Source organism: Pelobates fuscus, chromosome 7 (genome assembly GCF_036172605.1).
Source record: "Pelobates fuscus isolate aPelFus1 chromosome 7, aPelFus1.pri, whole genome shotgun sequence".
Lineage (NCBI taxonomy): Eukaryota > Metazoa > Chordata > Amphibia > Anura > Pelobatidae > Pelobates > Pelobates fuscus.
Genome location: NC_086323.1, coordinates 6,371,484 through 6,387,394, shown reverse-complemented (window position 1 = coordinate 6,387,394; position 15,911 = coordinate 6,371,484). Strand labels below are relative to the sequence as shown.

Below are 15,911 nucleotides of genomic sequence, written 5' to 3'. Positions count from 1 at the left end.
ACACAGCAGCTTTACAAAATGCACATTAGAAAAACCTTGTTATATGTGTGTATGTCAAAAAACAGAAAAAACACAATATTTAGCAGAGATTGGTGGGAAAATGACTATGAAAAAAAGTGTCAAAATACCCTTAGATAAATAGCCTGTGATGTCTACTTTATATAAATATATACTTTTGTATAGCAATTTTATTTTCTGTGACGGCTATTAAACTTACAAATTAAATATACCAACTTCTAAAATTGTTTCACATTGAGATTTTATATGACTCCTTGTATTTTGTGACCTGTAACTTTTAAAATAAGCTGAAATCCTTTACATATTTTACACTTTGAAAGACAAGACACATAAATGAATGAATTTATTTTGAATTACTCTTCCTAAGCTGGACATATTATGCATCGCTATTATTGCCAAAACTGTGAAAAAAATGTTTTAATTTTACATTTTTTTTAATAATAGATTTGATTTTATACATGTATATGTCACAAAAATGAAAGTCCATTTTGTCCTTTAATAAACGATATATAATATGTGTTGATGTAATAAATGAGAGAGATGCAAATTGCAGTTGAACACAAACAGCAAAAAATGCAAAAATAGCTTGTGTCCTTAAGGGTATGTCCAGCTTCTGAAGCTGCGTCCTTAAGGGGTTAATGTAGTTTTTATATGTTTTAGAGTCAGGGTTATATGCCCACTTAATTTGTTTGTGGATACTCCCATGCTTGTATGGGATGTGTGATAGATTTGATATGATGAGCATATTGCCTTTTTTTGTATAATATGTTTTGTATTTTGTGTGAAAACAAAATATTTGTTGTGGACGTATGGCAAAGCCTTCCAGCTATTTGTTGTGGACACATGGAAAATATAATTTTGCCTCTTTATAAATCGCTGGTAAGTCCACACCTTGAATATGCTGTGCAATTTCGGGCGCCTGTTCTAAAGAATGACATCATGGCACTAGAAAAAGTCCAGAGACGAGCTACAAAATTGATAAAAGGAATGGAGCATTTTAGTTATGAAGAAAGGTTTAAAAAAATTAAATCTGTTTAGTTTGGAAAAACGGCGCCTGAGAGGGGATTTGATAACATTCTACAAATATATTCGGGGCCAGTACAAACCAATAGCTGGAAATCTATTCATAAACAGGGCTATACATAGGACACGAGGTCAGGTATTTAGACTGGAAGAAAAGGAGATTTCATCTAAGGCAAAGAAAAGGTTTTTTTTTTACAGTAAGAGCAATAAGGATATGGGGCTTAAAAGGCGCCACAAGTAATAAGAGCTAATCATCACACAGCAATAAAAACAAGCACACATGAACATTTTTATTGCTAACCGTTGTCTTTTTTTAACACCATATTAATATCAAACACTGGATTTAATCTAAAGCTACGTGATTTTTAAACTTCCACTAATACGCCCCCTCCAACAAACAGTATAATTCCTCATGTTCGTTACTAAGCACTGCTTCGTCTTCTCTCCGTAAAATTCTATTGTGTTTTGTCTCCATCTTATTTCATTCTTCTAACCTTCTACAACCTGTACCCCTGTATCCACACCCCAAAACCCAGCAAGCTGCGTCCTTTACCTTCTCCTCCAGGTCAGACTTGGTAATCAGCACTTCCTCTGCATAAGCCAGTTCTTTGTCTCGTTTCAAGCCTCGACCCTCTTTGTCGGAGATTTTCCAAAGCATCAGACATCCATCCTCCGATATGGACAGAAGATATTGGTCATCACAAGTCACTGCTAACTGCAAGAAGGATGCAATGTGCAATATGAGGCTAAAGTTGCTTAAACTGTATATGTATTTAATAAACACACGGCTAGAGACAAAAATACTACTTTATTTTCACTGAATGCATGTCACCCAAAATAACCTTTATCAATATTACAGCCTGGCTGTCCTAACCTGGGATTGTTTAAATACTGACCAGGGATATTTACTAAAGAGAGAGAAATCGTCACGAAATCAAAGTGATTTGAAAATGAATTAGAAAATTAGGACACTATGTATAGATATTGTCGTAAGTAATAATACTGTAGAAATATTGGCAGTGTGTAATAACTGTATAGATATTGACAGTGAGGAATAATGCTGTAGAAATATTGGCAGTGTCTAAACACACAGTAAAATTATGCCATTGAGTAATAGCATTGAATAAAATATCGGCAGTGTATAATAATGCGGTATAGATATTGACAGTGAGTAATAAAGCTGTAAAAGTAGTTAAAGTGTATGAATTACCCGGGATAATATCATTCTATAAATACTGGCAGTGTGTAATAATGCTGTATAAATAGTGTGTGTAACTTCTTCACAGGAAACAGAGATAAAATAAAGAGAGATTTACTAAACCATTAGATTATCCCCTGAGTGGGGTGCTGAAAATTAACTGGAGCAGTTAGGGTGGGCTCTTACCCTGGTGACTGGCCCGGCGTGGCCTTGATATTCATTGTACTCCTTGCACTGGGTCACCGGGTACTTCATGGAGCGGATTGTGCCAGTGGTGGTGCCAGTGAACAGCATCTGACCAGAGTGAGAGATGGCTACGGCTGTGTATGTCACATCAAGTGCCGGCACTTCACGGGCAATCTGCCATAAAATACAAGATAGAATTAGTGGGGAGAAAATTCCCAGATAGAGATAGCGGGGAGACAATTCCTAGATAGAGATAGCGGGGAGACAATTCCAAGATAGAGATAGCGGGGAGACAATTCCCAGATAGAGATAGCGGGGAGACAATTCCCAGATAGAGATAGCAGGGAGACAATTCCTAGATAGAGATAGCGGGGAGACAATTCCCAGATAGAGATAGTGGGGAGACAATTCCTAGATAGAGATAGCGGGGAGACAATTCCCAGATAGAGATAGCAGGGAGACAATTCCTAGATAGAGATAGCAGGGAGAATATTCCTAGATAGAGATAGCAGGGAGACAATTCCCAGATAGAGATAGAGGGGAGACAATTCCCAGATAGAGATAGCGGGGAGACAATTCCTAGATAGAGATAGCGGGGAGACAATTCCAAGATAGAGATAGCGGGGAGACAATTCCCAGATAGAGATAGTGGGGAGACAATTCCTAGATAGAGATAGCGGGGAGACAATTCCCAGATAGAGATAGCAGGGAGACAATTCCTAGATAGAGATAGCAGGGAGAATATTCCTAGATAGAGATAGCAGGGAGACAATTCCCAGATAGAGATAGAGGGGAGACAATTCCCAGATAGAGATAGCGGGGAGACAATTCCTAGATAGAGATAGCGGGGAGACAATTCCGAGATAGAGATAGCAGGGAGACAAATTCCCAGATAGAGATAGCGGGGAGACAATTCCCAGAGAGATAGCGGGGAGACAATTCCCAGATAGAGTTGGTGGGAAGACAATTCCCAGATAGAGATAGCGGGGAGACAATTCCCTGATAGAGATAGCGGGGAGAAAATTCCCAGATAGAGATAGCGGGGAGACAATTCCTAGATAGAGATAGCGGGGAGAAAATTCCCAGATAGAGATAGAGGGGAGACAATTCCTAGATAGAGATAGCGGGGAGACAATTCCCAAATAGAGATAGGGGGGAGTCAATTCCCGGATAGAGATAGCAGGGAGACAATTCCCAGATAGAGATAGCAGGGAGACCATTCCCAGATAAAGATAGCGGGGAGACAATTCCCAGATAGAGATAGCGGAAAGACAATTCTTAGATAGAGATAGCGAAGAGACAATTCCCAGATAGAGATAGCGGGGAGACAATTCCTAGATAGAGATAGCGGGGAGACAATTCCCAGATAGAGATAGCACGGAGATAATTCCTAGATAGAGATGGCGGGGAGACAATTCCTAGATAGAGATAGCGGGGAGACAATTCCTAGATAGAGATAGCGAGGAGACAATTCCTAGATAGAGATAGCGGAGAGACAATTCCCAGATAGAGATAGCGGGGAGAGAATTCGTAGATAGAGAAAGCGGGGAGACAATTCCCAGATAGAGATAGCGGGAAGACAATTCCCAGATAGAGATAGCAGGGAGACAATTCCTAGATAGACAGAGTTAGCAGGGAGACAAATTCCCAGATAGAGATAGCGAAAAGGCAGTGAAAACAACATATAAACGTGAGATTTTTCATAGATGTTTGGAATTTTCTACTGAAATGTGGAAGTTCAATGAGATCTGAGTCACTGTACGTTGTGCAATGGGACCCAGCTGATATTTCGGCTTGGTTTTCCCCGTGAGTAGGATCAGTCTGATAAGTATTTGGTTTAAGTTCCCTCTGTAATGTCTAAGAGTGAGACATGAAGACTAATCACAGCAGAAGCGCACACACTTCTCTCTCTTCTCCCTGTGTCTGGTTGTATTGGCCAACACTGCTGCAGCCATGTAACCCCTTATCTTAGAAAGCTGGGAGTTATAGTGCTAATCTGTTGGCATGCCTCATGGCCACCTCTCTGATAATCAATGCTGTAACGGCACCCCCAGGCATAAAAGGGGTTAAAAGCCGTTTAGTAGATCTTCCCCTTCCAGAGATACAGGCACAGCTACTGCAAAACACCAAACTTCCGAACTGGATACAAAATAGCACTCCAACTCCCGAACTGGAACCTCACTAATAGCTACTAGCAGACGAACAGGAAAAGCAGACAATCAGCTTACACTCCTGGCAATCAGTCTCTAACAGCATACAGTAAATCCCCCCAAGAACGAGACAAGGCTCCGTGTTGAGGGTCAAGCAGTGGTCTGTTTTAATTAACACTCACAGACTTTTATGCAAGTCGCCATGCAAGGGGACATCCCACAGGGAGGGACAACATGTAACCAATCCCGTACAGTAAAACATAAAACACACCCAGCACAAACACATAAAATCCTCCCCTCTGACTGTGCTATAATTACTGAACACAATGGGTTAATGTAATTTATCACAGGCAGGAAAAATACAGTTTTTAAAGCATATTCATAACTTCTAAGATATACATCACATTCACATACATATTCACAATCAATCCATTCAGGGGAACAACATATTCAAAAATGGCATGAATCAGACCAGGGGTTCAGAAGTTAGTAAAGTATCTTTTGGGGCCTGGCTGGCAGCATGGCTATCTGGCCCAAACCGGTTTTACAGAGCCCTCTATCCTGGAGACAATGGGAAAAAAAATGCAATTATATCCAGGGATAGAGGCAGACTCCATTGAGCACATGTTACCAGTAAAACACAAAAGGATACAAAAATACATAACTCCTATCATACTGAATTGAACGGGCCAAATCTCCCAGGGTCCATAGTCACAGGGCAAGAGGCGGGCAACCAGGCTCCTCCAATGCAATGTGGCGAGATTGGTCTCGTCACAAATGTCATGCTCTGGTCTTACTATAAATAGTACTAGACCCAGGGCCGTCTTTAACGTGGGGAAAACAGGGCAGCTGCCCCAGGCCCAGTTACTCTTGGGGGCCCAAATTAGCTGCCCTGATCTATTTATTCCCCCTTCACTCCCATGGGCCCGCCAATGCAGCCGGGTCCTGCACACTAAGGAGGCCCACAGAGTGGCCCGTACCCTTAGGGCCACCCAGTGGTCTTGTTTTAGCAGGAGTCCAGTCGGACCCTGTGGCCCTTTAACAGCACAACCGGACCCCATGCTTTTCAGCAGCCAGCTGGGAGGAAGTGACAGCCGTGAGTCACTTCCTCCCAAATAGAAAACAGAGCCGCACAGGAGGGAGGAGGAGGAACTGGGGCTCCTCACTCCCATTAGCCTCAGGCACTACACTGAACCAAGGGGAACCCACCCTCAAGCAAAAGGTCAGTATGTCTGTGTGTGTGTGTCAGTCTTTCTGTGTATGTATCTGTGTGTGTGTCAGTATGTCTGTCTGTGTATCAGTATGTCTATCAGTCTGTCAGTATGCCTGTCTGTGTATGTGTCTGTGTGTGTGTGTCAGTCAATATCTCTGTGTGTGTCTACGTGTGTGTGTCAGTATGTCTGCCAGTGTGTGGCTCAGTATGTTTGTGTGTGTGTGTCAGTATGTCTATCAGTGTTTTGTCAGTATGTCTGTGTGTGTGTGTGTCAGTATGTCTATCAGTGTATGTATCTGTGTGTGTCAGTAACCTATCAGTGTATGCGTCAGTGTCTGTCAGTATATGTGCCTGTGTGTCAGTATGTCTGTCAGTATATGTGCGTGTATCAGTGTATGTATTTATATGTGGGTCAGTATATGTGTCTGTGTATCTGTATGTGTCAGTGTGTACCAGTGCATCTGAGCATCTGCATGTGTGTCAAGTTGTGTATCTGTGTGTCTGTATATGTATCAGTGTGTCTGTATCTGTGTCAGTCTATGTGTCTTCATCTGCATGTGTCTCAGTGTGTGTGTGTGTATATGTGTCTCTATATCTGCATGTGTATCCGTGTGTATGTGCTTCACGGTGTATGTGTGCATATATCTCAGTATTCAACACCAACACTGCATGCAAACACACTCCTGCAACTAAACAACAAAAGTATATAAAAACACACTACTACATTCAAAATCCGACACTACACATAAATGCATGCTTGAATTCAAACTCCAACACCACATACAAACACACCCCATTCACACAAACATACTCCATACAAAAACATGCTTACATTCAAACACACAAACACAGCTTAGTGCTACATACAACCATGGGAAAATGGTAGAGCCTCAGCTGTCAAAGCATTGTTGGCAGTTGCACGATGTATAGGGATCTACCTTTTGGCCAACCTTGAGATGGTAGGCCCAAATATTTCTTGCACCAGCGTGCTTTCTACTTTAGTTCCGCCACTGCGTTGGGGTAGAGGGTGTGATTGCATGCCAGGGAATGGGGGGTAGGGGGTAGGGCGGGCAGGGTCCAGGGGGTCCAAGAAAATACTTGCCCAGGGTCCAATCAATATTAAAGACGGCACTGACTAGACCAAGTCAATAAACAAAGTGTTACCTGATAATCAATAATTTCTTTAAGAGTTTGGTCAGATCCAACCACAAAGATGGTTTTGGAATTCGATGAAAGCGCCATGCAGGTATAACTGCAGGATTTAAGCAAACACTCAGATTCATGCTTTCCTGAGAGTGAGTTCCACTCGTACACAGCTCCATTCTGGCTACAAGATATCACCTTACTGTCATCCGCACTCCAGGCCAAAGATCGGACCTACAAAACACAGGAAAGGTATTAGAGGAACTCAATCACAGAACAGCACAGAATGAGGGGTACAGGAGGCCAACTGGGGCAGTAACACAGAATGAGGGGTACAGGAGGCAAACTGGGGCAGTAACAGAATGAGGGGTACAGGAGGCAAACTGGGGCAGTAACAAACAGAATGAGGGGTACAATAGGCAAACTGAGGCAGTAACAGAATGAGGGGTACAGGAGGCCAACTGGGGCAGTAACACAGAATGAGGGGTACAGGAGGCAAACTGGGGCAGTAACAAACAGAATGAGGGGTACAATAGGCAAACTGAGGCAGTAACAGAATGAGGGGTGCAAGAGGCAAACTGGGGCAGAGCACCCAGAATGAGGGGTACAATAGGCAAACTGGGGCAGTAACACACAGAATGAGGGGTACAATAGGCAAACTGGGGCAGTAACAGAATGAGGGGTGCAAGAGGCAAACTGGGGCAGAGCACCCAGACTGAGGGGTACAATAGGCAAACTGGGGCAGTAACACACAGAATGAGGGGTACAGGAGTCAAACTGGGGTAGTAACACACAGAATGAGGGGTACAGGAGGCAAACTGGGGTAGTAACACACAGAATGAGGGGTACAGGAGGCAAACTGGGTCAGAGCACCCAGAATGAGGGGTAGAAGAGGCAAACTGGGGCAGTAACACACAGAATGAGGGGTAAAAGAGGGAAACTGGGGCAGTTACACACAGAATGAGGGATAAAGAGGCAAACTGGGGCAGTAACACACGGAATGAGGGGTAAAAGAGGCAAACTGGGTCAGTAACACAGAATGAGGGGTACAGGAGGCAAACTGGGGCAGTAACACACAGAATGAGGGGTAAAAGAGGGAAACTGGGGCAGTAACACAAAATGAGGGGCACAGGAGGCAAATTGGGATAGTAATACACAGAATAAGAGGTACAGGAGGCAAAGTGGGGCAGTAACACAGAATTGGTGGTACAAGAGGCAAACTGGGGCAGTAACACACAGAATGAGGGGTACAGGAGGCAAACTGGGGCAGTAAAGCCAAGATACCATTTACCTTCCCACTGTGGCCTTCCAGATTCAAGACATTTTCGAATGTTGTTGTGGAGTAAATGTGGATGACATTGCCATTCACTGCAGCGAATAAATGCCCACCGTGGCTAAACGCACACTGAAAGAGGAAGAAGAATGAATCAATAAAACATAATATATTTCATAGTCTGTGTTGGGCGTAGAATTCTTACCATCTGACTTCCAGGACACATATCTAGACACTGGGCAAGTGTTTTGTTATTTTCATTTAACCATGCCACGGGCAAGCACTAAGGTCAGTACATGGGGGCCTGAGAGAGGGGCTAGGGCCGCTCAGCTTTTACTAATAACTCAGACAGGGGCCGCCAGAATCCCCAGCCTGCGCTCTGACCTATCGCTGAGCACCAGGACCAGAAAGAGAGATTACGTGGACTGAAGGTGCAGGCGCCACCACTGGACTAGCAGGAATCAAAAACGTAAACAGGAAAAGGGTAAAACATAGAGCATGACCACACAGCCAGCCCACACACAGCACACACAGCCAGCCCACACACACCACACACAGCCAGCCCACACACAGCACACACAGCCAGCCCACACACACCACACAGCCAGCCCACACACACCATACACAGCCAGCCCACACACCACACACAGCCAGCCCACACACACCACACAGCCAGCCCACACACACCATACACAGCCAGCCCACACACCACACACAGCCAGCCCACACACACCATACACAGCCAGCCCACACACACCACACACAGCCAGCCCACACACACCACACACAGCCAGCCCACACACACCACACACAGCCAGCCCACACACCACACACAGCCAGCCCACACACACCACACAGCCAGCCCACACACACCATACACAGCCAGCCCACACACACCACACAGCCAGCCCACACACACCACACAGCCAGCCCACACACACCATACACAGCCAGCACACACACCACACACACAGCCATCCTACACACAGTCAGCCCACACATGGTCAGCACACACCACACACGGTCAGCACACACAGCATTCACACAGCCATCCTACACACAGCCTATACACCAGAATAAGGGGTACACACAGCCAGCCCACACACACACAATCAGCCTGCACACCACACACAGCCCACACCGTATTTGGGGTACAGAGGGAGAGACACTATGCAATGCTATGCTCCAAGAAAGGGGCCCAATCTAATGAATAGAAATCTTTATGTGTGTCAGAACAAACAGATTGTTATGAGGGCTGCATTAGTCCCATGGGCTGTTAGATTATTTTTTAATTTCTCATGGAATGGAGAGATTGCCTAAATTTGAGCTTGCAGTAATCTCATACAATTATAACAGCAATAAGATTCCACAACCTGTGCAAGTGACACACTCCCCGTACAGGCCCAAGGCAGATAGCGCAGTGTGGGTATGGATTATTGTGATTGGTTTGTGTATGTGTGTGTGTGGGAGTGCTTATGTTATATATGAGTGGTAAAGGATATCCTACCACCCCATCCTTCCATGCATCTTCCCAATACTTTATTTAAGGTTTTAAAACATTTTGCCACGTAGACCGTGATTTTTACGGCAGACATATTGGATCCCTTTTGTCTGCCACGGCAGCCATTTTGGTGCTTAATTTTGAAAGACACCTTTTTGTTTTTAACCTGGCTAATGACCACATTCTAGAAATGCTAAACGGTATATGATGGAATGAGTAGATAATTCCCTAGGAAACAAACACATCTGTTAAAAGACACAATAGGACTTTGAATAAGAACATATAATATTAATCACGTACAATAAAACACAACTACTAAGGATATTACTGAAATACAGAGACTGGAAAAGGTTTAAAATATTAAACATGGTTTACCTGCAATATTTCACTTAGATATCATTTAGATTAAATTTGTTCACAATATAGATTTTTTTTGTAACTACACATATGCCACTTCATTATATGAGTATTAAGATAGTAAGGTACTATAACAATAATACACCACGGAGGTACAATAATAGCAAGCGAATCATTACATATTAATGGATAAGAAATCTATGGAAATAAGTCATCAAATAGTTGTTTTGGGAGCTTGGATCCACCAGAGGGTAGAAGGGGAAAAAAAGAGAAAGAAAGATAATTAAATCTTGTTCTCTTTCTCTCAAATGAGAAAGTGCTAGCGATAGAAGGACATAAAGATACACATAACTATACAGGGAACGCTGCTAACTAATTAATATGAGACAGAAAAAATAAACACACAAAACGCATAACACTTAAATACTAAGGATGTAGGGATACACTAAAAATGAATAATAAATGGGTGAGGGAGTGAAGCAATGGGTGAGGTTAAAGCATCTGAAAGCAGTAATTAGTAGGATAGTCCACATACTGTTGGCCTTATAGTGGAAAGACAGAGAGATAACATTCAGAGCTAAATGGAAATAGTGGACAAATGGGAAAGGAATCACAAATTTCAGGACAAAATAGTCGCAGGTGAAACGTTAGACAAACATTTTCAGATCAGCTATTTTGTCCTAAAATGTGTACTTTCCTTGTCAGTTCTCCCCAATTCCCAGTTTAGAGATGAAACCTCACTGGGCTGAGAAGGAACACAGACATACCTCACGGCAGCCACGGACGGTGAATTCCTTGAATGTGCGGATATCATCAATTAGCAGGTTCATTAAACGCAACTTGTCTGAAAATCCCACCAGAGCATAGAGTCCGGATGGATGTAACGAGACACTGTATACCTCCTCCTGGTATTCTCTGTACAGTTCTAGAGAACTTGGATTGAAGAGAAGCAGTATGAGACCCCGAGCACTTTAACCAAGTGATAGCAGGTCATTGCCATTCCAGCTGGTTTCTACCATGCAAACCTAGACATCTGGCTGGCTGGGCGTCATGAGACCCCGAGCACTTTAACCAAGTGATAGCAGGTCATTTGTAGATATTTCCAACATGGTTAAATTACATCATTGATACAGAACGAGAATCAAAACAGATCATTTGAAATGTATGTACATAGATAGCTTAAAGGACACCAGACCAATAAACATAGACTTAAAGGGTCTCTGTAACCCCACGACTACTTTGCATTAATGTAAACAGAGTACCCACTGCTCAGCTCACAAATTGATCATTATATATTGTTATAATACTGCACCAATATACAAAAATCAATCAATAAATAAATCACATGTCTCTAAGCTTCCTTATTCCTGTGTCAAATTCCCCCAAACTCTGCAAGAGAACTCCACACACTGCATGCAGGAAGGGTCTCTCCCCCGGAGGTTTATTAAGCATTTTCACTGAATTCAAAGTGAATTTCACATTTTAGGATAAAAAAAGTAAAAATTGAAGCGGAGCTGACTTAGAGAATGTTTCCATGTTGGCTATTTTTAACATGAAATTCACTTTGAATTCTAAGTTTAGTGAAAACCTATGTGTATGTGATGAATGGAACTTGGATGGGAGACAATAGTAAGCCATAAATTCTTGCTGGGCAGGGTTTATAGGACACGATTAGACCTCACAGATCAGAATAAGAGGCATCTGACTGATACAGAAATAAAGCAATATTTTTGTGAATATTAATAATTTTTAGCTCAGCCAGTAAATGGGGAATAGGTGTAAATACTATGGGCGGGAAGAATAAAAACACATACTGACTAATAGACAATGATTATAGCTATATTAACATCCCTATATCATATTCTTCCAAAATAAAAAGTGACAATATTGATACGATAAGCAATAAGAGAATGATGGCCCTAGATGGGAGCACAGAAAACATAAAGAATAAAAAGCCAGTACTTGTTTTCATAATTCCAGATGCGAACGGACTTGTCCAGTGAACAGGTAGCGAGGAGCGGTTTACGGACACAGATACCCAGTCCTGTTATAGGGGCGGAGTGCCACTGCTCGGACAGATACTCAAAGTAAGCGTCGTCACCCTGCAACAAGGGACATCAAGGGTTAAATATTACAATAGCAACAAGTGAGAAGGGGAGGGGTTAAATAATACAATAAGCAACAAGGGAGAAGGGGAGGGGTTAAATATTACAATAAGCAACAAGGGAGAAGGGGAGGGGTCTAATATTACAATAAGCAACAAGGGAGAAGGGGAGGGGTCTAATATTACAATAAGTAACAAGGGAGAAGGGGAGGGGTTTAATATTACAATAAGCAACAAGTCAGAAGGGAGGGGTTAAATATTACAATAAGCAACAAGTGAGAAGGGGAGGGGTCTAATATTACAATAAGTAACAAGTGAGAAGGGGAGGGGTTAAATAATACAATAAGCAACAAGTCAGAAGGGAGGGGTTAAATATTACAATAAGCAACAAGTGAGAAGGGGAGGGGTCTAATATTACAATAAGCAACAAGGGAGAAGGGGAGGGGTCTAATATTACAATAAGTAACAAGTGAGAAGGGGAGGGGTTAAATATTACAATAGCAACAAGGGAGAAGGGGAGGGGTTAAATATTACAATAAGCAACAAGTGAGAAGGGGAGGGGTTAAATATTACAATAGCAACAAGGGAGAAGGGGAGGGGTTTAATATTACAATAAGTAACAAGAGAGAAGGGGAGGGGTTAAATATTACAATAAGTAACAAGAGAGAAGGGGAGGGGTTAAATATTACAATAAGTAACAAGAGAGAAGGGGAGGGGTAAATATTACAATAATCAATGGGTTGAAAGGAGAAGGGGCTACATATTACAATTAGTGAGAGGGGGAGGGGATCAATATTACAATAAGCAATGTGTAAGAAGGGGTAGAGTGTCTCACATGCAAAATTACCCCTCTAAAGTATGGTGTAGAGTTAAGATGTTTGACAACCTATGTGATGCGGGATTATGGTATATAGGGACTGTACATCACATGTCACTAGGATAAAAATTGGTTTCCAATAAAAAATACTTAAAAATAGAGATGTCCTGAATATTTCACTGGCGAACATAGCTTGTTCGCGTTCGCCACGGTGGGCGAACATATGCGATGTTCGGTCCGCCCCCTATTCATCATCATTGAGTAAACTTTGACCCTGTACCTCACAGTCAGCAGACACATTCCAGCCAATCAGCAGCAGATCCTCCCTCCCAGACCCTTCCACCTCCTGGACAGCATCCATTTTAGATTCATTCGGAAGCTGCATTCTGCATTTTTTTTTTTTATTCTTTTTTTTTGAAGTGCAGTGAACATACACGTAGTGACAATGACATATGGTGCAATGCAAAACGTTGGAATACAGACTTAGAGTTATGAAACAAAATGTCAAGAGGAACTGCACATTTTTAAAATATAAAACAATCATGCTAGGTAAACTTGTCTTGATATAAGTGAAAAGCATGGCATAGGGACATCGTCAGACATGTTGAGAGTGTTCGTAAGTTTGAATACACATGCTTGAACTGAAGAGGGGTAAGGGGATTAACACCACCAGTTATAGATCAACATGTGTGAATCAGAATATCCAAACTAGAAATAAGTAGACTAAATAACCTCTTAGTGAGTGCTGTTAAATGCTAGACAACTGACTACACCTCATAACAAGGGCATTTTAGATTCTCAGCAGCAGAGATGTTTTAGCCAATTCCTCTGACATGCTTCACAGAGTGGTCGTCTCTACTCGCATCCGTGTGCCGCTTAGTAGTGCTTCCACCGCCTGCCGGGTGCACCAGAGGATCGCTCAGACCACGAGGGTCAGCAGGTCGGCGCATCAGCACCCTTGCTCCCCGAGCCCAGTCCACTGTGGAAGAAGATGCCTGGTTGCCCCCCAGCCCTCCAGCTTCAGTATAAGTAACCTGTGAGGTTCTGGGATCGGTCCTGTTCAGTCGTGGGCGGCTGGTTGGCATGCCATCCCCCCTGGCTCTCTGTTCTGAAGGAGAGCACAATGCTGGGGCACCTCTGGAGATCTCTTCCATCCTAGGTGAGGTGAGTAGCAAAGCCGTGAGTAGCAAAGCGTCTACCGTGATTCAATCCGATTCCAGAAGGCTGCACAGAGAGCATCAAAGGCTGCATGGAACTTAGCTTGCCAGTGTGGGCTTGATTGCTCTGTCGGAGTGGCGGCCATCTTAGCTGTGACTCGTTTTGTCAGGGTGAGTAGTGGCCATTTAGCCTTGTGGGTTACTTTAGCCTTTCCCTGGTGGGGACCGGGATAACCCCCACCGGTCCAGAAGGGGGGGAAACGGGGCTGTAGATATGAGGTGCAGACACGATGAGAGCTCCAGGCCGGGAGATCGGCCGCTTCTCCCTGCCACAGAACCCCCAGAGCAGATAGGCCGCAGGACAGTGCGTAGTCATAGGCTGCTACAAACTTGATCGGGTAAGCTCCCTGGTGTTCAGGAACAGGTAAGTGTTCAGTGAGCAACCTCCAAAGGTATTATTCCCTCTGTGGGTCTCACTTTGCAGGCTGTATGCAGGGAGCTCACTTCATGCACGTCCGTCCGCCATGCTGGCCAGGCCCCGCCCCCCCCGGAAGCTGCATTCTTAGTGAGAGGAGGGAAAGTGTAGCTGCTGCTGATTAGATAGGGAAATCGATAGCTAGGCTAGTGTATTCAGTGTCCACTACAGTCCTGAAGGACTCATCTGATCTCTGCTGTAAGGACAGCACCCCAAAAAGCCCTTTTTAGGACTAGAACATCAGTCTGCTTTTTTTTTCTGTGTAATCTAATTGCAGTTGCCTGCCTGCCAGCGTTTGTGTCAGGCTCACAGCGTACACTGTGCCTACTTGCCCAGTGCCACCATTTATATCTGGTGTCACAATAGCTTGCATTTAAAAAAAAAAAAAACTTTTTTGACTGTAATATAATAGTAGTCAGTTTCCTTCACACGTGTGCGTTTCAGGGCCTGCCAGGGCACAGTGTCACACCAGTGCAACTCAGATCTGGTGTAACAGTAGTGTACATTTAAAAAACAGCAACACTTTTTTGACTGTGAAATAATAGCAGTCAGTTTCCTTCACGCGTGGGCGTTTCAGGGCCTGCCAGGGCACAGTGTCACACCAGTGCAACTCATATCTGGTGTAACAGTAGTGTACATTTAAAAAACAGCAACACTTTTTTGACTGTGAAATAATAGCAGTCAGTTTCCTTCACGCGTGGGCGTTTCAGGGCCTGCCAGGGCACAGTGTCACACCAGTGCAACTCATATCTGGTGTAACAGTAGTGTACATTTAAAAAACAGCAACACTTTTTTGACTGTGAAATAATAGCAGTCAGTTTCCTTCACGTGTGGGCGTTTCAGGGCCTGCCAGGGCACAGTGTCACACCAGTGCAACTCATATCTGGTGTAACAGTAGTATACATTAAAAAAAAAAAATTTTTGGGACTGTAATAAATTGAATAGCAGTTAGTTGTCTGCAAGCGTGTGTGTCAGGCCTACAGCGTCTACTCTGCCAACGTCTGCCAGTGCACAGTGCCACTCATATCTGTTGTCACAGTAGCTTGCAAGCATAGTACCACTAATCGAAAAAAAAATGACAGGCAGAGGCAGGCCACCCCGCAGGGGCCATCGTGGTCGTGGTGCTGTGATTCCCTTTGGCCCTAGAATAATGCCCAGTGTTCAGAGGCCATGTACCCTGAACTCGAAAAGTTCTGAGGACATAGTTGACTGGCTAACACAGGACACCCAATCTTCTACAGCTTCCGCTCGGAACCTTGACGCACCATCCTCCTCCAGCTTAGCTTCGGGCACCTC

The 15,911-nt window shown here is 43.6% G+C and overlaps 1 protein-coding gene across 1 annotated transcript in view; it reads right to left on the bottom strand.

Annotated features, from left to right (window-relative positions):
- The window catches only part of LOC134568930 (cilia- and flagella-associated protein 57-like), a 171,607-nt gene that overhangs the window by 82,482 nt on the left and 73,214 nt on the right, over window positions 1–15,911 (bottom strand). The window contains exons 6-11 of the mRNA XM_063427648.1: window positions 12,025–12,164; window positions 10,830–10,995; window positions 8,223–8,336; window positions 6,953–7,165; window positions 2,426–2,599; window positions 1,595–1,756 (exon numbers count right to left, since the gene is read on the bottom strand). Coding sequence (XP_063283718.1) covers window positions 1,595–1,756; window positions 2,426–2,599; window positions 6,953–7,165; window positions 8,223–8,336; window positions 10,830–10,995; window positions 12,025–12,164 — 969 coding nt within the window. The remainder of the gene's footprint in view (window positions 1–1,594; window positions 1,757–2,425; window positions 2,600–6,952; window positions 7,166–8,222; window positions 8,337–10,829; window positions 10,996–12,024; window positions 12,165–15,911) is intronic.